The sequence below is a fragment of the Rhamphochromis sp. 'chilingali' genome (genome assembly GCF_963969265.1).
Source record: "Rhamphochromis sp. 'chilingali' genome assembly, chromosome: 9".
Lineage (NCBI taxonomy): Eukaryota > Metazoa > Chordata > Actinopteri > Cichliformes > Cichlidae > Rhamphochromis > Rhamphochromis sp. 'chilingali'.
In genome coordinates this window covers 6299911-6321530 of record NC_137936.1, presented here as the reverse complement: position 1 = coordinate 6321530, position 21620 = coordinate 6299911, and the positions used below count along the sequence as shown (strand labels likewise).

The 21620-nt window shown below is 40.6% G+C and overlaps 1 protein-coding gene across 1 annotated transcript; it reads right to left on the bottom strand.

Moving 5' to 3' along the window:
• Positions 1–5497: 5497 nt before the first annotated feature.
• On the bottom strand, positions 5498–17558 carry txnrd3 (thioredoxin reductase 3). Its single transcript, XM_080892255.1, has 16 exons — positions 17205–17558; positions 16555–16615; positions 15467–15576; positions 14721–14828; positions 14217–14289; positions 13996–14115; positions 13707–13849; positions 13239–13354; positions 12165–12390; positions 11851–11943; positions 11368–11444; positions 8294–8450; positions 7847–7954; positions 7498–7593; positions 7251–7385; positions 5498–6033 (listed from the first exon to the last, which is right to left on the bottom strand). Exons 1-16 carry the CDS (start codon positions 17319–17321, stop codon positions 5971–5973), a joined length of 1803 nt encoding a protein of 600 aa, XP_080748381.1. The 5' UTR covers positions 17322–17558; the 3' UTR covers positions 5498–5970.
• Positions 17559–21620: the final 4062 nt, after the last annotated feature.

The following is a 21620-nucleotide window of genomic DNA, read 5'->3' as shown; positions in this document are numbered from 1 at the left end:
CTGATCTGAACCCCATTGAGAACCTGTGGTCCATCATCAAATGTGAGATTTACAAGGAGGGAAAACAGTACACCTCTCTGAACAGTGTCTGGGAGGCTGTGGTTGCTGCTGCACGCAATGTTGATGGTGAACAGATCAAAACACTGACAGAATCCATGGATGGCAGGCTTTTGAGTGTCCTTGCAAAGAAAGGTGGCTATATTGGTCGCTGATTTGTTTTTGTTTGGTTTTTGAATGTCAGAAATGTATATTTGTGAATGTGGAGATGTTATATTGGTTTCACTGGTAAAAATAAATAATTGAAATGGGTATATATTTGTTTTTTGTTAAGTTGCCTAATAATTATGCACAGTAATAGTCACCTGAACACACAGATATCCCCCTAAAATAGCTAAAACTAAAAACAAACTAAAAACTACTTCCAAAAACATTCAGCTTTGATATTAATGAGTTTTTTGGGTTCATTGAGAACATGGTTGTTGTTCAATAATAAAATTATTCCTCAAAAATACAACTTGCCTAATAATTCTGCACTCCCTGTATTTTCCACATAAAGATCCCTGATGTAGTTCCAGCCTCTCTGCTTCCAGAATGAAACGACAAAACTGACAAAATGTTTAGTCATATACACTGAAAGTCATATATACGACAAAACAATGACAAAAACTGTTAGTAGATGATTTCTTAACTGAAGTAGGGATTTTGAGCAGAGCAGGCGATGTTATTTCATTCTTACTGGATTGATGTTCAGGACGCAGTCATGTGGAAGATGGACTTGACAAAAAAAGACAAAGAAAACTGGGGCTGACCCTTTTGACCCTGGTAGTTTTGGGATTTTGTGAATTAGTTTTAAAAATGTAAGCATTCGAAATACAATTAGGTTGTCAGGGAAAGCTGCATAAAAATTATTTGCTCAGTTTAACAGCAATTGAGAAATGCTTTTCATAAGAGGGCTAATAACTCTGTCCTCATATGTACATGAGATCAGAGCGCAGGTGAATCAGACTGTGCGTTCAGCTCTGTCGGCACCTCAGATTTTCTTATAGGAAACAGACACGTTTCCTGGTAAAATCAGTATCAATGATGACTTGAGTTCCAGGAAATGCAGTTAAGATGAAATTAATCAATAACTACACAGAAAGGCATGTCATTGACATGAGGTTACCTATTTGAAACTCACACACTGATGTGAACTCATTTTTATGTTGTGCGGGTTAATCATTTGCACACAAAAAGTACAATAGAAAGTCTGGTCATTATGAGTGTGCAGTTATAACGTGAGATATGATTACATAAGCACAGGTTTCACCATCAGGTTAGCTGTGAGAAGGAGTGTGTTGAAATCAGCAAGTCATGCAGTACTGAAACTGCAATGATTTTTCACTTCTCTTTGATTACCCTCCACATATCATCAAAGGTTTCTATTTCCTGCTGGCAGCTCCCAGCTTCATCGCCACCTCTTTACAAATGAGTCATTTTTAAAATGCAATGACAGGGCTCTTCGTTTCCTACAGACGCACATTAGCCATAATACAGGAAGTAAGGAGATTTAACTTGACTCAGTTGTGGATTGTGCACGTCTAGATATCTGTTTCTAATGTCACTTCCCTATTTGAGGGCGGTTGAGCAAAAAAATAAAACACATTTTACTGAAACTGCAAGTTGGCTGTTGCAAGACCCTCTGAGAAGAAAGTTAAAAAACTGAACAAAACAAACCCTACAAGACATTTTATCACTGTTAGGTTTATTTTGACCACTCTTGATGCATTAGATATACTATAAGTATATTTTGTGTTAAACCCTTATATGGGACAGCTAAACACACCCACATAGATGGTTTTTAACTTATTAAGAAGAGGGATGACATTAAAACACAAACACACAAAAGTGGCACTACAGTAAAAAGAAGCCCACTGATTACCACAGTATTAAAAGCAGCTGCCTTCTGTTGTGTAAGTCTCGCACATGCCTCCATAATAGCACTGACTCACTGGGCATGAACATGGCCTCTCTTGGGACATGCTATGGTGTCTGACATCAGGAAGTTGGCAGCTGAATCTTTGGGGCTTTTGAGATGCGAGGTGGAGCCTCAGGAGGCTTTATTTGGTTCCTTCCGAGAAGTTTTGGGCTCTTTTTTGTACCTTGGGCTGTTTCTGAGCAGCCTTTGTGCAAAGGACAGGTACGTTGCCATCATATATGAGCTGTTGTCACTGGAGAGTATAGGGTTACAGTCGAGGAAATAATCCTTCGATCCCCTGTTAAACTGTAAGTTTGGTCACTTACAAACAAATAAGCCTTTTGAGTAACAATCTCTTCACTTGTTAATGGCCTTTATTCTGTTGCAGACTGGAATACAGTGAGAGCCAAAATACCTACAAATATTAAAAGAAGCTTTAAAGAGACACAAAACCAATACAAAGACACGACACAGCCAAAATGGGATCCAGAACAAAGACAGCGATGATGTCTGCCCATAATGACACATCCAACAAGCCCAACAAGCACCAAAAAGACTTCACACACTACACAAAACTGCAACATATAAAACTACCACAAAGATACAAACAAGTACAAGCGATGAAAAACCAATTCAACCTAAAAAGAAAAGAGAAAACCCCACAAAAAGGTATCAAACAACTACAGAGAAATGCAAAAAGACATAGATGAAAAGCAAACTTAATAAAAGCAAACGTACAAAGAGTCACAAAACAACTACAAAAAAGATTTACGATACACACAAAAAGATGCAAAACTACCACAAAGATGCACAAAACCCCTTAAAAAGATGAAAAATGCTAGCAAGGGACACGAACCAACTACAAAGAGACGCTAAGCAACTTCAAAGACATATAAAGCACCCTCAGAGAATTGTAAACAAAAACAGAGATGGAGTATACACAATACATTAAACAACTGCAAGCATCAAAAAACAGACACAAAAACAATTACAAAGGGATTTTAAACAACAAAGAAAGGTGGAATTTATTGTACGTCTTCAAAGATGTACAATAAATGTACACATAAGCACTACAAAGAGATGCAAAACAACTACAGAAATGGAATCGATCAACGAAAGGCACAAAGCGGCGTCACATAACTACAGAGAGATGCAAAATAACTTTGAAGGGGAAAAAATATCCATAAAAGAAACTATAAATACCCCATATAACTGTATGCTTATGTTTAATCAGTCACAAAAAAAGAGGCACAAATTGTCACAAAGATAAACAAAAGCTGTCTTTTAACTGATGGCTAATGTGTGCACTACACTGCCAATACAATGCAATTTCCATGGTATGATTTCAGTTCAGTACTGGGGTTGGAAACACCTTAAGTGAAACATTGAGTTAGTTTTGAAGTTGTTTAGAATTTGCTCCACTGATATCAGCTGAAGGTCAGTTTCTCAAAGCAGCACTGATGTGTAGACAGGTAACCTGAGCTAGTGGTAATGTCATACACTCCTTCTTCATTGCTTTACTTGCACAAATAAACTGTTCCTAAAGTGAGCATGATTCAGGTAGAAGGAAGTCAGGGACATTTCAGCTCAGAAACCAACACCAGAAGCTTCACAGACCTTTAGAGAGGCCTCTGCCTTTGAGTGCTTTTGGCATAACAAACATCAGTGAATCACTGAGCTCACAACACTCCCTAAAACAAATGATTACCCGCCAAATAAAACTCATCAAAGCGCTCGTTGTCATGGCAGCCGTGCAGGTGACAGCGTTTTCAGATGTGAGCAGGTGAACCCAACAAAGGCTTCACACCAGCCTGGATGCTATTGATCACAACCGCCACTTGTGGAGGCTGAATAGTCCCACAGAAACCTGGAGGAAATGATGCTATTATCTCCCCGCGGCTCTCTGATGCAGGCCACATGAATAGGCTGACCACTTCAATGGGATGATGTTCATCTGGTGTACCTGTGTATATATGCAACACGCCAAACATCCGCCTCTGCTTACTTCAGCACCGAGACCACTGGAACTATGTGGTATGACATAAATAAATGGAAAACTGGACATTAACTCACAGAAAATATTTAATGAGTTCACTGCAAAAGAAAAATGTATAATTAACTGCATTTTTAAAACCATTATTATTAGCTTTACTATGTATTGCTACATTTTTGGAGTATTTACATAATTCATTCATTGCATTTTGACCACTATATGGTTTCCATGCAGGGTGAAACAAAGATGATTTAAGGGTGAAAGACTACATTCACCCTGGTTGGGGCTGGGTCTACTCTGGTGTAGCTGCCTGCCACCCTTGTGGCTGCTGGATGACCCCGGTCTTTTCTAGGTGCCCCCTGCGGTAGGCTGTGGCTCCCCACACCTATTAAAAACTTAGATGGAGAAACCTTCTGAACACAAGCACACATGGTGTTTTTTCCCCAGCAGGTGATGAAGCAGATTTTCTGTTTTTTCTCTCCATCCCTCTTCTTCTATTAACTTCCTCTCAAACTTCTTTCCTGTTCACCAGTCTTGACTGTTCTGATTCCAATAATGCAAAATGAAATAAATCAAATATGACTATTAGTTGGACCAGGATAGCAAAAGCTGCAATGGTCTAACGGCTGTAAAGTCTGTTAACTTATGGATACTTCTTAAAATCAAAATTGTGTTCTCTCTTTTTTTGAGCAGAAGGAAAAAAGATGTTTGCTGATGGTACTGCCAGGCTAACATGCTTTTTTTTTTTTTTTTTAAATAATGACAAATTAAAAAGTGTGGTGTGCTACTGATCTAAAAGCAAAGTTTAACTACAATGCAAGAGATTTAAAGTCCCATTTTAACCAGTTCACACCATGTACACCAGTGTATTGCCAGTGTTGTGAATATCAGTCCAGTTAAATCCTATGACATTTACTAAGCAGCATATCCTTCAGCAGAAACACTATCAAGCACCGTATGACTAAGTAACTCGTACCTTTGTTTTTGTTTTTTTTTTACATTTATTACTCTTGAACTAAATGGAAATCTGTGAGCAGGCTCTGTGAGAATCCTGAAATCATTTCACACAAACTGGGTCACACAAGTCAAAGACAGATGAAACCTGAAGATAGACATGCCTTTATTTAACACTGAGTAGTCTCTACAAGTTCCACACAAACAAACAAGCCATTTATACAGATGAAATGTCAACAGCAACGGGAGCGCCGTCTTCCAAACGACGCACGAGACAGCACAATGCAACAAGCAGTCATTAAATTACAAACTGAGCAAAAACACGACCAGAGCAATCCAGGTGGAAACTTGCCATTCGCTTATTTGAAACAGTCTCCAGGCTCTTGATGCATCACAGGTTTCTCTTGAAAACTCTGGTGCTTCCACAAAGCAAAGATAAATATTGACAAAGACATGTATATTCATATAAGTCAACTTATAAACCTGTACGAAGGATGTATGGAATGATGAAGGCATGGTGCTAACCTATGTACGCACCAGAATTGTGCATCCTTTCAAACGCTGGTAATGAGCCAATTTATAATAGATGAATCTGGGGGGTGGGGGGGTTGGACGAAGGGTTCGGGCCACCATCAGGTGCTTCTACAGAGGGACATCGATCCTTGCCCACCTAATTATTTGAGGTTACGGGTAAGGACGTCAAAAACAGCCCAAACACACACTCGGGAATGGTGTGTGTTTGGGCTTCTCCGAGAGTGACACGCTGGTGGGGCCCAATAGAAACATTAGCAGAGTAACCCCGCTGTTCAGCAGGCAGCTTTCACATCAGACTCCTTCAGCCAGAGCAGAAGACACGCAGATCTTCAGCCCTGACCATCTCCATTTACCTCGTAGCTCCCAGTCACACCGAGAGTTTTACGTTCAGGTGCTCCTGAGAAATAAATGCCCTGTAAAGGGAGGGGCTAGAGGTGAGGCTGAAGTTAAAGGTTGACTGGGAGTCAAGAGGAAAATGTTTAGTAGGGGAGTCTAATGTGAGAGCAGCCTGCTAAACATGCAGGGTTTAACCTCAGCAACCGGACTGTGTGATGTCTCCACCAGAGCTCCTGGTCACCTCCAGAGTGGTAAAGACCTAGAAGGTAAAGAGGACACAGGAACATAATTAACATCTTTAATGCCACAGGCATGTTCTCATTGGCTGAAAAGAAATTGTTCTTAGTTCCGTTTGTTTAGTCATCTACAGCCAAACATGAAACTTCACACCAGGCTATCACATCAATGCACTGCGTTTGTTTCAGATGAACATATTTGGGCTAAACCGTCAGAAAATAGAAATACGATGTAAACCCATCAAACAAGAGGATCCTCAGCAGCCTAATGCACTGTCATTAGCACCAGCACGATTAACATAATGAATAATCATGTCCCCTAATTACACCAATTATTCCCAAGCATGCATCACCACACACACACACACACACAATATTCAAACAATTCAGACACTGATTGTTTAAGTTCTACACACGATGAATATCCTGTTCCAGCCCAAGATAAAAGTGTGAGACCACTAAAGAGACAGCAAGCACTTTAAACAAGCCGTCTATGGCTGCTCTTTGGACCTGGTGTCTTATCCTGGCCGTCTGATAGGACAACTGCAGACATACACAGCTTTCTTTCTGCCTTCAGCATATTTGCTGTGCAGTTTGTGTGCTAAAGGTAGCTCCAGTGTCATTTCCTGTTCTTACTGGCTTGATGAAAGTACTATTGCAACATGCTGTGGAAATTAACAGTTATTAGCTGTCATACTGGACCTGGAGTGGTTTGACACTGAACTGTGCGGTCTGCCTCAATGAAAAACTGATTCATTTTACCGTCATTAAAACTTTGTTGAAATTATAGAGAACAGAAGGAACTGAAAACACTATGAAACGTTCATGACTCAAAACCGTGGAAAATAACTAAATAAAACAAAAAGGGGGAGAGGGCGGGAGACAGAGAGAGAGACAGGAGAAGAGAAAAAAAAAAAAACCCCACACCATTGACCTTTAGGTCAAGGTCACTGAGATTTAAACTTCAAGATTTTTAGTAGATATACTTGTGGTATCAATTTAAAAATCCTGTGTCGCCTTGTTCTCATATTCAGTTTGGTGTCCATGCCACCTGCCAACCCGGCAGGGTGGCGATAACTTTTACAGATGGCCCGGTTTGGACCGATTCTCGGATGCTGGCTACGTGTCTCCCCCCCCAAAAAAACAAACCCCATCCTAAATACATAAACGCAGGATCTAAGGCAGTCCACTAATACAGGAAGATACCCAAGTAAATAAAGTGGCAGCATTGTCTTTTTACCTCAGCACAGGTTGGGTGGATGCCAATGGTGGTGTCCAACTGTTCTTTGGTGACGCCACACTTCATGGCTGCACCGAAGCCCTGCGTCACCTCTCCTGCATTTGGTCCTAGGTAGTGGAAACCTATGACTCGATCCTGCAGTGTGGCATTAAAAAACAAAAACAAAAAACAAATCAGGAGCTCAGGCTGGTGGCTGCCACAGATTCAGGCACATTTGTCGGTTGCATTTTAGTTGCTCTGATCTTACGTTGTCTAGTTTGTTGCAGATGATCTTGGCGTAGCATTTGTTGTTGTCCCTGCCGGGCACGGTGAACTCCAGAGGCCAAAAGAGACTGTGATACACCTGAACATGAGACCAGAAACACATGAATGTAAAAGCTTCAAAACAAACGCAGTTCTGCGGTCCAACGTCAGCTCGCATTCACAGATGTACTGAAGAGTTTGTATGCCTGGAATAAAACACTAAACGCATGCATTTGCTTGATGGCAACCTGTGACAACCAAGTAAGTTAGAGACAGTTTCATTCAATGTGAAAGCAGCGACCAGAGCGCACAGTCAGCCGAGCCTCGTCTGTCATCAACAATTCAGCTGTTACCTCGAGGTTTTCCTCGCCGTAAAGCTCGATGGCTTTCTCCTCTGGCAGACCGCAGGAACCATACTCAAGCGGGGTGAAGACTGTGGTGGGAACATTGATGTAGTCACACTGCAAAAAACAGCATTTGGTTAGTGATTAACAAAATCTTGTTATGGAACACCAGATTCATCATCTGGAGCACAAAACACTCTGACCTTCTTTATGTCCTTCCCTTTCAATGGCTTACTTCAGATTTTAACACTATACCTCTTTAAAATAAGATTAGTCTTAATGGCACCTTAACATTCAGTTTCCATCCTACGAAACAGGTCTTTATGCACCTTAAATAGGTACTAAGAGACTGTTCAGACACTTTATGTCTGGTAGTATTGAGTTGGTTGTAGTTTAATGGACAAATAGATTTTAGAATGACAGTCAGAAATCATGACACAGTCACGTTGTACTTACTTTGACCGTTGATCCTCCGTAGAGGCGTCGGGCCAGCAGCTTGCCAGCCTGGATGGCTACAGGTGTCAGCTCCCACTTGCCTTCCAGAATGTCGCCAATAGCATGGATGTGGGGCACGTTGGTCTGCTCTTCATCATTCACAGGAATCTTTCCATTCCTGCAGGATGGGATCATCGAGCATACATTTAAGACTTTTATCCCGTTTTGTGACTTCAAATTAAATATCCGAGTGTTGAAGTTCAAAGTTAAGTGGGTGTAACAATAATAGAAAATTACACAATTTTAACTGTGAATAACAGATATTTTCTTTATAATAAATCTTTACAATAAGCCTGACATTGTGTAGATGACTGGGGACCGTTATAGAAAGCACCAAAAAGAGTTATACACTCAGCAAAAAGCCTGCAGGAAACAAGGTTAAAGAGCACCACACAGATAAACGTTTGTGTGTCAGTGACAAAGCAGAAATGGATAACTGGCTATGTGGTCATTCATACTTAGCAAAAAGGAGAAGCACACTTGTAGTAGTATCCAAATCACTGGCAGTAGCCAGTGATTTGGATCTGCGCTGCGCAGGAGCAGAACAGCCACAGGCCCCTGAGCACAGAAGCCCTCTGGCTAACGCTGGGCTTCAACTAAAAATTGCTATGGTCATGAGACTCAGAACACTCTTTAAAGCTGGACTCATGCCGTCTTAATCCCTACAGGTAGGGCTGCTCAATTAATTGAATTTTAATCACGATTACGATCTGGGCTTTCAACGATCATTAAAAATGACTGAGCCGATTATTAGCCCCTCCCTCATGCTTTACTCTCGCGCTGCTCCGTGTGGCAAATCAAGCGCACTGCTCTGCATTTCGAATACTTAAGAGGACCCGAAGGAAGCTCGGAAAGCTAAGCAGAAGTTATTTGGAGAGGAGAGTGACTGCCGTTGGTTGAAAAGAGAGGTAAAAAAAAAAAAAAAAAAAACCTTCAGTGGTGTGGAAACATTATGGGTTCGCGGAGTCAGACGTGGATCAAGTAGACACAGTGTGTAAACTTTGCTATGGTGTCGTAGCTGCACCACAGAGCAACACTGCAAAGTTTACATTTTTCATTTATTTCTTATATTGCAAACATTTGCACTGTTATCAGTATTTGCACACCATTTTATATTATTTTTTAAAGTCATTATTCAATACATTGTTATTGTTAACCCTTTAAAGCCGGTCAGAGCAGCATGCTCGTTTTGTGTAACTATTTTTAAATCCCTGTAGAACCTGAACCGCTAAGCTAGCACAATAAATTTTTCTCCATATGAAACCAGAGGAGTTGTACTTACATCTTATGCCATCAGCTTGTCCTCGGTCACGGTTTCCTTCCACATATAGCTTTGCAAAAATTGCATAAAAAGCGCTTGCAGGAACAAAAACATAATATTCCAGAAACACGCTTTGCCGATCCGATCAGCTGTTCTTAACACTTCCCACATTGAAAAAGACATCAACGGGAACTATCGCAAGTGACGTCATTTTCGCGGAAAATGTAGTTTTTTACTTGTAGGCCTTAGAACTTGAATTGCACTGCTGGAAATAGCTTATTTTGATGCACATGCACATTCTTTGCAAATTTGCATCATAGGATTGTTTTTTTTGTTTTTCCTGCAGTGTATATAAAAATTGCTGTATCTCCAAAAATAAAACTATGAAGACACTCAAAATAAATTTCCTGTGGTGGGAAACTATTTTTTGCAACTTTTTTGTATTTAAAGTTTTGAGGGATAAACCTCTTAAATTTCTCCAAGTAGAAATATATGTAAACAAAACAAAAACTATTTTCAATTTTTTTGTAGTTTATTGCACTTTTTTGCAATTAATGTAGTTACTATGGACTTAATACATACACATTATTAAAATATGGGCTATAACAGTTGTATTGATGTATAGCAACTTGAAATGCTCCCACAAATGGCACTACAGCATGTAAAAAAAAAATATATATATATAAGCTCTGGCGGACTTGGTTCTATGGTAGATCTTAAAGGGTTAAATAAATATCGTCAAATAATCGTGATCTCAATTTCAGTGAAAATAATCGTGATTATCATTTTTGCCATAATCGAGCAGCCCTACCTACAGGCCTCACAACACAGGCTCAGCCATTCAGTTATTCACACAAGAGTGGAAAGAAAGCCTTATAGAAAACACTGCATTTCTATGCTGGTATCAACAGCATCAATAATGACCTGCAGGAGGTGTCAGTCTGTAAGAATGTTTTTCCAAACCTAATTTTATACTTTTACTCTTTCAAAAACAAACAAACAAACAAGTGAACTCAGAACAGAAAGCCTTTTTTTAATATAGATACTTCCTTTGTTCTGTCACTTAATACCAATGTGATTTACAGCAGTGTTCTCATCTTACCCACAAGCCACCCCTCACCTCCCCACCAAATTCCCCCAACACTCACACCAGGCAGAGAGCCCTGAGCAGCAAGAACTGCTGAATCACTGTGACTGTACTGCGAGTATTAAAGGGACAGGGGAACACACGTACAAGCACTCTGAGAGCAAATCAAGCCAGCTCACCCTGGGCGGTGTTTACTTTTAATTGTATTTTCTGTATATTCACTGTGTTTTCTCTGGTCTTCAAGAAGTTTGCAGTGGACTAAAATATTATACTACAGTATATTTCTATCTCATTCCAAGAAACACATTTTGGGGCCAATTGGACAGAAAGACAGATGTGAAATGTAAATGTGAGGTCAAAGGTCAAGTCTCACATGATATTTGGATGCAGACTTTAAAAATAGTTTTAAAGATGACATTTTATGAAAGTTTGATCTCATTTGACCTTGAAGGAGAGGCCAGAGGTCAAATGTGACAGGCTAATACCATATAAAGATTTTAAAATTTCCATGTGTTGGCAATACACACCAGATTGTCACAATCATAGTTTCTCAGACCACGACCCCACTCTACATGCCTACAGAAGCCACAAAAAAGTTTGACCTATCAAGTTTAATGATGATTTAATGACACGTGCAAATACACCCGAAACATGGCCTCCTCGGCAGTAACAACATACTGAACTTACTTTGGGTTGACTTTGACTCCTGCCTTATCCAGGCCGAGCTTGTCTGTGCATGCGTCTCGGCCCACTGCGATCAACACCTGAAGAACAAAAACCCCAGCTTGTTAGCTTTAATGCAGTGTGATATTAATCCTTTGTCATTGCAAATTGTTCCAGAGACATGGCATCTTCTCAACACTAACATGACAGCTGATGATTACATGGCAGTATCTCAACATATCACAGATTATGTAAAATCATCATATCTTTGGTTTAGTTAAACTGTAAAAATGGGGGTTTAAAAAAAAAAAGAAAAAGAGAGAAAAGTACCCTAAACACTACGGAGCACGATTAATATTAAAGTGACCACAGAATAGTGATTATTGCAACACTAAATGTAGTTTCTTTCACAGAAATAAGCTGTGAGAGAAACCGTTTACTCTTTTGGCGGAAATACATGACGACGGAGCAGAGAGAGGGGTGAAGGAAAACCGAAGCGATACATACAGTGTTGTACTCTCCCTCGATGATCTCGTCGGTTTCTGTGGACTTGGCGGTCACCTTCAGCCTGCCAGGAGTTCCTGCTTCAAGCTCCTCTATCTGACACATAATTTAAGAGAAAAGGCTTAAAACATCATTCATCTATATGCTGATCAGAGTCTGACCACCTCCTGCGTTCACTATAAATCAAAGGCTTTTAATGTTGACCTATTAAGCACATGACCTGACAACATTAAAGATTACAGCTATTACCATTGCATGTAGGCATACTCCGAGATCAATAAGCTAAATCACAAACAGCAGGTTGTGTTCACGCTCACCTTTGTGGGTACATATTTACGGAGGAACTTGACACCGTGCCCCTCCATGTGTTCACCAGCGCGGTTGGCCATGTCCTGGTCGAAGCCCCTCAGCAGGATGGACCGTACCATGACGGTGACGTCGAGCCCGAGGCCGGCCAGAAAGCCGCCACACTCCAAAGCCACATAGGACGCTCCGATCACCAGAGTTTTCCCCGGGCAGTAAGGCAATGAGAAGAGGTCATCACTGTGAAAACAAAACAAACAAACAAAAACAAGGTGAGGTTAAAGCAGGTTTTTGTGCAGCTAGTTTTGCATACAAAGAATTTAGCAGGTGTGACACTTGCTTCTGCTGATCTAGACCTTCAGGATATTTTTTCTTTTTACCTCACAGGGTGTGGAGAGATGCTGTCTAATACTTATTTAAAGCCTTGAGCCACACTGTGGATTATTTAATAGAACAAGGTTCATGATGTTGCTCAGTGCTGCCCTGCACTCTGCTCCTACAAGCTGGTCACTCAAAATTTTAAATTCATTTCTTTTTTTCAAAGATTTTCAAATAATTAAATATTTCATGTCACAACAAATAAATCCAACCATATCCCGTATTACTGCTTATCCTGTTTTCAGGTGTGAGCTATAGGATGTGTAGCTTAATTTCAGTAGCTGACAACAAAAGTACCAAATCTGGCTGACTGTCCAACAACAGCTGTGAGATCCGAAGAGAATCCCCGAATAAACCCTACCAAGCCCAGGCTTGTTTCTTACATTGTTCAGACAGCTCTGGTTTAAGACCTTGTGGAATAAATGAGCCTCTCTGCCAAGACAGGAGCATAATCGTCAAAGACACCTGAGGATAATCTCACGTCAGCATTCACAGAGCAGGCAGACAGACGGCTGCTCTGAGGCACAACAACCTGCTGGATCACTAAAGGGCAGGTTTGTTTTCAGAGATCACACCTTAAGGAAGTGACACTTATTTCAGCCATGAACCCATCCACTGGTCTAAAAAGGAGCTCTGGGTGGAGCTTCAGTCACTCACACACATTATAACATAAATTGTCAGATTCTGTGTACTCTGCACGGTGCTGTCACCTGGTGATGCAATACTCCTTGTCTCCGGGAATGCCCAGGTAACGTGGCCTCTCACCCGTAGCCAAAACAAACTTGGCTCCTGTGTAGAACGTCTCCTTCCCTCGTTTGTTTGTAGCCTGTCAGGAAACACAAACAGATATTTTGACACACATGCAACATAACAGGAAGCTTTTTCAATGTAGTGGATGTTTCTGAAACATCTGCTTTTTGTGCAACTAGTGAGGTGATTGCAACGACAGCAACAACTTCTAAACACCGATAAGTATTTTTGAAAAGCCTGTTTAGGACACAAAAATAACAGTTAATTCAACAGGATCATTTCAAAGCTGACAGCTTATACAGATTAGTAACAGGTTGCGAGATGGTAACATGAGCAAGCAGAGAACGAAGACTTTATTAAGTTATGAAACGACTAAACCTCTGCATGACTTTATTGAAGATTCATTTTCATTGAAAGCAGTCGGTTACCTTGATTTTGTGTGGTTCCACAAACTCTGCATAGGCATTGACATAGTTGACATTCTTGTCCCTCAGTGATACCCTGTAGCCCCAGTTCAGGGAGCCAATGTAGTTGTTAACAGCAGTCTTCATCGTGTCCCAGTTGTGTTTCACTGAAGACAGAAACAGACACTCATCAGTAGAAGCAGTTGAAAGACTACGGGGTGCCTCCTAAATGGGCTCGCCTCCGATTTACCACGGCAAGCTGGTGTGATGTCACCCCTGCGTGACCTCCTGGGTCGGTCCCCTGAGCCCTCACCTGTCTCATCAAACTCCCAGCCGAACTTGCGCGCGTCCTGCATGGCCGTGGACAGCAAGGCCGTCTGGTGCATCAGCTTCTTGGGAATGCAGCCTACGTTCACACACGTTCCTCCAAGACCTGATCGTCACAGCCAGAGCACAGCAAAACTGTCGTTTAGCAGCCACTACAGATCCAGACAAACCCTGCGTCAAAAGTCTTACTAAAAGGAAGTATCATACCCCAAGTGGTTCCTTTTGGTGTGGGCACAACGTAGTCCAACACCATGACCTTCTTCCCCAGTGCAGCAGCTTCCTGTTGTTAAAAGATTATATCTTACTGCTGTGTTGCACAGTTTTATGGAGCAAACAGAAGTGGTGTAAGTGAATTACATCATCAGCAATAGTTTCACACTAGTTCTGAGAAATCACCAACCACCACAGATCAAGAACCACCTTGCACTATATTTCATTATGATAACACATTTTAGCCTTTCACAGGTTTCTGTTTTCCTGTCATTTACACTAGTACTCTAGTTTCTGTCCTGTGGCCTGTTTATCATACAAGTGTGTGAAAATCTCACTAACAATCCTCCCAAAGACAAAAGCCTGCAAATGTCTGAAATTCTGCCAGTGACCAAAGTTACAGCTGCACCCCCACACAAGTACAAAAGCACGGCTGTCTGTGGGATCCCCAGTTCACACAAAGCAGTCAAATCAGAGCTAAATACTGAATTCTGACATCACCTTCGAGCAGGCCAAGCCTCCAGAGCCGCCTCCGATGACGATCAGGTCGTAGTCGTAGTCTTCATTATCGCCGTTAAGCAGCTGCTGCAGGCTGCCGTCTTTATGGGCCTGACACAAACAGCAACACAACGTTTGTTACTGTAGCACTTAGCAATGCTAATCATTTCAAACAAAAACAAACAAACAAAGGGTACACTGAGCTTTTTCATACTAGGTGTTGCTATTAACAGATATCCCAGTCCAAGTCAGATATTAGCACTGCCACCCATTATCTGACGTGGATTCGTATCAGCAGTGTGTTAAGCGAGAGGTAAATTTTGCCATTCAAGTCTCCAGGGGATGCTACCGGTCGGGATAATATTATTATTTACAAGTAACTAGGTCTACAAAGATTAGCTGCAGCCATTTTACTGAATGTTTCTGAATATTTTCATTAAAGATTTTAAACAGTGGTGTTTTTTTTCTATTTCTTTTTCCTGCAGCTGTATGAAGTGTATGAGACGACATAGCCCACCCTGTTCATGCACCCCTGATGGAATAATCACCATAAACCTTTTTCTTTTTTACATTTTCAATGAGTTTCTCACAGCTTGGCTTAGTGGCATCATACACTGACAACCACATGGTTTGTTTTCACCTCTTTCCAGTTGTGACAAAAACAACCAACCCATTTCTGTTATGAGAAGAGGCAAGTTACAAGAAAAAACAAGTTACATCTGAGCTGCAAGACGACTTTCATTGCTTACCTGTAATGTTTTGTCACAGCCACCGATGTGCTTCTTGTTGATGAAAACGTTAGGAACCGTTTTCTGTCCGGTCATCTCAAGCAGCATCTCCTGGTAGCTTGTCCCATTATCTGAAGGGGGGGGGGCAAGTTTTTCACATGCTGAAACTTAGCCATGCATTGTGCGTTTATACCATCTTTGATGTGCAAATGAAATACAAATAACAAAAGGGAAGGGTAACCCTGGAATGTGTACTGCTGTAATAAACACTTTCCTTAGCTGATCCTGTGCTGACTTTTACTGCACGTTATGATCAATTATAGCCTCTGGTAATTAAGTTTGTTAGGTTTTCCACTGACTAACGTTTAACATCCACCACGTGCAACCCACCTCTAGCATTAAACCTTGGTAATTAACTCAGCAAGACAGGAGCAGTGAGGTACGAGTGCACTGAGATAATGGCACAGGGCCATCTTCGGTGAATGACTCAGCACATTTTGTGCTTTTGCAAAGACAGCCCAGACCGTGAACCAGTATAGGACAACGTTTCCGATATGTGAACAGAAAACCGAATTAACTACTGTAAAAATTTTATATTAAATTAGGGGCTTTGAAACTGACAGCACAAAGCAAAATGTACATTAAACAGGAAGAGGCTTTCAACAGACAAACTAGAAACATGGGCCTTAAACAAGCAGCTGGACTGTCATGAGTGAATTATTAAAAACCTACACTAAAATGTTAGCATAGCTAATAAAGCAAACAATAAACATGTATTGCTTTAGTTATACCAGGTCACAGACAAAGATGGTCACTCCCCTGTTTATACCTGCCTCTTTGTAACTATTTGCTGTAAGAAGTGAAACATTTGTTTTGCTCAAAGTAATCTGCAGTTTTAAGCCTTTAAATGGAAAACTTGATACAACACTATAGCTAACTATAAAGCACTTACTTTACAATACTCCCAGCTGTTTTTTTATATAGTCATTCGCGATCTGAATAATACACATAAAGCTACTTATGGGCAGCCACGGAGTGTAACAGCTGCTGACAAACACATTAAATATCCCTCACAGCGGCTATCAGTTACCTCACAATGCTCGTCTTACCCATAAGATCCAGCTCCACCACATTGCACTCGACTTGCAGTTCTTTGAACAAGTCTTTCACCTGAAAACACAAATAAGGTAAAAGATTAATCCTACATCAAACGCACACAAACTTGTCCACACGTTAGAACATTTCATGCTAACAAATATGTCATCTTGTAACTGTCAGGTAAGCCTTTGTGTCCAGGTTATGGCGGCAGAAGGCAGCATTTTAAAAATGGGAGAAAAGTATGAGTTTTAAATGAATTAGCGCAGCTTTTAAATACAGTGCGTTCAGAATTTACAGCACATTGTAGCGAATCACTAGCAGAGTTAACTAAGAACAATACGATATGTAAAGCTGACTTTTCAAGGAGCTCGTTCAGAGGCGGCTAAAGCGTCCCAGGCTTAAATATATAACACTGGATATTTATCTTCTGCCATTGTTGACCTAACGTAAATTACATTAAAGGCTATGCTGTTCGGTTTTGTTTTTGTCATTTAGCGAGCTTATGCGTAATAGTAAAGTTCTAGCCACCAAAGTTGATGACTGTACTAACGCAGCAAGGCCAAACCAGCAATTAGACCAAGCCCGTGTACTTCGCGGGAGAAGGTGGAAGTTTCTGACCGGCGCGGAGCCTCTACCGCCTACGACAAACTAAACGCCTTACCTTTACACAAAATGGGCAGTAGCTTTTGCTGAACACAATCACTTGATTGGAGTCGATAAGCGCTTGTATCTGAGATTTGAGTTCCTTCTTCCCACTGTCATTTTCGACGGGAGGCATTTTCGGATATTTCCGTCTGCCTGAGCAGGGCAAGCTTAGGTAGACGGCTGGCTACGGCTGGTGAAAAAAAACCGAACAAACCGCCTCTCTCTGTACAAACTCGAGAACAGATCTAAATCTCTTGAGTCTGTTTCCCAGAGAAAGTACTTCTAAAAAATATACTCGAGCCGCGGGTCTATCCCGGATCTACTCCCTTTGCTGTCAGCAGCTAGTCTACCAACCGCGCCAAACGTCTTTTACTATTTCTTGTCTCGTTACGGTGGGTGCGCTCGATCTGAGTCACCGCGCTCACCGTGAGCTCCCTTGGTAATCACTACGGGCAGGAAGAACCCCTCCCGCTCGGGAAACCTCGTGCTATAAAACGCATCTAACTATAAACGTCACAGGGTCGGCTAATTACCTGCCGTAAAGTACAAGAACTGTTATGCAATCAAAATATTCCGCTTAAAATAAAGTATTTTAGAATTAAACGCGCATCTACGTAAAAAATAAGTAGCAACTGTCAGTTAAGGGGACGCTAACACAAGTTGGGGGCCTACAGGCGTCTCCGGAAGACAGCTAATCCTAATTCAAGACAGGAGTGAATTGAAGAGGAGCTGTACAGGAATGTACTGATGTATTGTTGACGTTTGACAGCAACAGAAAGCTAAGTTGACAACCGTGTGAGCCCCTAGCCCCTGAGTATTTCAGCAGTATTGTGAATATTACTTGTCTAATTGTGGGTCCTGTAACGCTTACAGGCTGGTGTCTACCGCCATCTGCTGGTAAGTGTGTCACAGGTACATTTTCGCCGTAATAATTTTCCAGGTTCTTCCTTCTTAAACGGGCTATTCCTTCCTTTTGTCACAACTTCCTATGGCAAACTCCAGATGTCCACTCTGTAGCACAATTTCTGTTAAAAGTTCAGTAACCCTAATAATAAAACGTCATGTCTTAAATACACTTTAATTTAAAATAATAAAAACTACGTAAACCAATATTAATACAAATGTTTTTCTCTCGATTTTTTTGGTTTCTGAAGAAAGAACATAGACAAGATGATAGATTGATAAAGACATGCATAAACCAATATTTCAATTTTGTATTATTCATATATGGTATTCACCAAACCATAACAACAGTCGGCTCAGGGTGTTTTATACTGTAAGGTTAAGATCCTACAATAGTATAGAAGCAACATAGAAAACCTCAACAATCAAATGGCCCTCTATGAGCAAGCACTTGGTGACAGTGGGAAGGAAAAAATCATTTTAACAGGAAGAAACCTCAATTAGAAACAGACTCAGGGAGGGGTGGGCATCTGCTGTGATTGGTTGGGAGTGATGAGAGGAAGACAGGAAAGAAGACACACTGTATAAGAGAACCAGAGATTGATAATAGCAGCAGGCCAAGACTATTGCAGCATAACTAAGGGAGGATTCGGTGTCACCTGATCCACCCCTAACTATATGCTTTAGCAAAAAGGAAAGTGTTAAGCCTAATCTTAAAAGTAGAGAGACTATCTAACTCATAAAGGCAAAATGGGAGCCTGGAAGCTGAAGCCTCTGCCTGTGAATTCACTTTCAAATAAGCCCATTGTGTCATTTTTGTTTAACATTCACAATAAAAGTCATAAGCTGGTCAAAAATGACTTCATGTTATTTTTTATAGGGGGTGGCTGCAGATCAGCCACTAATCAGAAGGTCAGTGGTTCGATCCCAGGCTGCCTCCTGGCTGCATGGCAAATATCCTTGGGCAAGATACTAACCCCATGTTTGCTGCTGGTGGTGGTCAGAGGGCCTGGTGGTGCCAGTGTCCTCTGTCAGTGCACCCCAGGGCAGCTGTGGCTACAACATAGCTTGCCATCACCTGTGTGTGAATGACTGAATGTAGTGTAAAGCGCTTTGGGGTCCTTAGGGACTAAGTAAAGTGCTATACAAATGCAGGCCATTTACCATTTATAGTATAGTGTTACTGGAGGCTAAAGTAATGCCATTTAGACCAAGTATCTAGTTAGAGACCGTATTTATAAGATTTTTAGGACAGAGTACAAGGACCTCAGTTTAATCTAAATTTAGGGGCAGGAAATTAGAGGTCATCCAGGTCCTTATGTCTTTAAGACATTCCTGCTTTTAACTAATTAGTGTGTGTCATTTGGCTTCATGCATAGATAAAGTCGGGTATCATTTGCATAGCAGATGCCTTGCATTGAAGGAATCTTATTTTTTTTTGGTACCGGTAATGGTTTTATTTTGTTGTATTTATGTATTTATAATATTGTCGGACATAAACCAGTCTGTGGCGCAAAAAAGGTTGGAGACTGCTGGTCTAAGGCACAGATGTCAAACTCCAGTCCCCGAGGGCCGGTGTCCTGAAATTTTTACATGTGTCCCTGCCGCAACACCTGAATAAAATTAGTAGGTCATTAGCAAGACTCTATAGAAAGTCAATAGCATACAATCAAGTGTATAGAGTCTTGCTAATGACCTACTAATTTTATTCAGGTGTGTTGCGGCAGGGACATAAAGAAAAGTTTCAGGACACCGGCCCTCGGGGACTGGAGTTTGACACCTGTGGTCTAAGGGAGGCATGTATTATGTAAACAGAATTGGACCTAGCGCAGGATAATTTTTCTGTGTGAAGAAAACTCTTCATTTACATGAACAAATCAGAATCTTTTCGATCGATATGAGTCAAACCACTACAGTGCAGCACCTCAATAATGTGGAAAGCTGCACTGAGGTCTAAAAAGAGAAGCACATAGATGAGTCCACTGTCAGAGGCCATAAGAAGATCACTTATAACCTTCACTAATGCTGTTTCTGTGCTGTGAAGAACTGAAACTTTTTAAATAAACCATTCATCTGCAGATGATCAGTTAGCGGTTTTATACAAATTAGGGCTACATTAAGAAAAAATATACATATTATTGATCATTTTGAGAAAAAAGTCAAAAAAGTGTGGAGGTTACAGTTGCTTCAAGCCAAAACTGTCTGCTATACAATCTACAGAATGGTTTGTGTAGATGAGTTACTGAAACAATTTGATCAGTTGTCTTGTGACACAGCATACATCCTCTTTAGTGTATGAGGGTGTAACCATCGATATCCTTGCATCTCTCCACTGTCAGACATTTCATTTTGTACAAATCAGCTCTTCCACATCTGATCCGATGCAGCTTTCTGGAGCATCTTTCCAGTCCCCATACTGATTACAACACTATGTTTATGTGGTAAAAGAGAAATCATTTCCTTGTAACTAAAACTATTCTGAAATACAATCTTACTAATTCATCTATAGAAGGCATTTTTAGAGGGTACAGCAACCACACCAGTTTGCTTTGAAATAAGTATAATCTCCACATTTTTCTCAAAATGATCAATAATATATTTATTTCTCTTAATTTGGCCCTAATAGTCCACAGTAGTTTTACAACTACTCTTTCAAGAATTTTTGAGATAAAAGGAAGTTTGGAGATTGGCCTATAGCTGGGATAGTTGGATCAAGTGATGGATTTTTAAGAAATATTTTAAGGCTTATGGTGTTTACCTGTGAGTCACTAACCCAACAACAGATGTTTTTGTTTCTCCAGGACCTGCCAAAATGTCCCCAAAAGGCAGAAACATCCACCCTACAATAACTCTAAACAAACCTTCTGTCCACATGAAGTTAGAAGGAACTTTTAATCACTTAGCAGTGAAATAAATCACCTCCTCACTCTAATGCACACTATAGCTACTTGTCCTCATCTTAACCTAAAACTAACTTTACATGATTGATACATGTTTTTCACTGAGGTCTGTCCCAACAAAATGAATGAGTAATACAAGTACACACACACACCTATAAGTTGCTGCACTGGTATGTGGTTACGACTGTATTTCCCCAGTACGACCACACCTTTGTTAAAGCATGGCAATAAACCATTAACATGTAACATCCAGATACTGGATAGTAGGACGAATGTATAACAAGTTTTGGTGACATTTATTCATACACTATTACATTTATTTTTGTACATGTGAGATATTCATATAATATTAATTAATTAATAATTAGATATGTTAAGTTACAGCTAGATGAAGCTAAAATATTATACAAAGTAACTAAAATGAGCCTATCACCACCCCCATCAAGATAGCAAAATATGGAGCCAGTAAAACTTGATCTACTGCCCACACTTCATGTGTTCACAGAGTTTCCCAGAATTTGTACTTTCTTCATAATCTTCATCACAAACAGAATAAGAAATAAATGAGGACAGCAGGGTTAACAATAGTTCCCAAATAGCTTTAAAGTTCCCTAAAGGTCTAATTAAAC

Coding starts and splice junctions, on each gene's coding strand:
- txnrd3 (XM_080892255.1), bottom strand. CDS start 17,321: ATGCCTCCCGTCGAAAATGACAGTGGGAAGAAGGAACTCAAATCTCAG. Junction 16,616..17,204: donor ACTGCCCATTTTGTGTAAAG/GTAAGGCGTTTA, acceptor TTGTGTTTTCAG/GTGAAAGACTTGTTCAAAGA. Junction 7,955..8,293: donor ACGGAGGATCAACGGTCAAA/GTAAGTACAACG, acceptor TGTTTTTTGCAG/TGTGACTACATCAATGTTCC.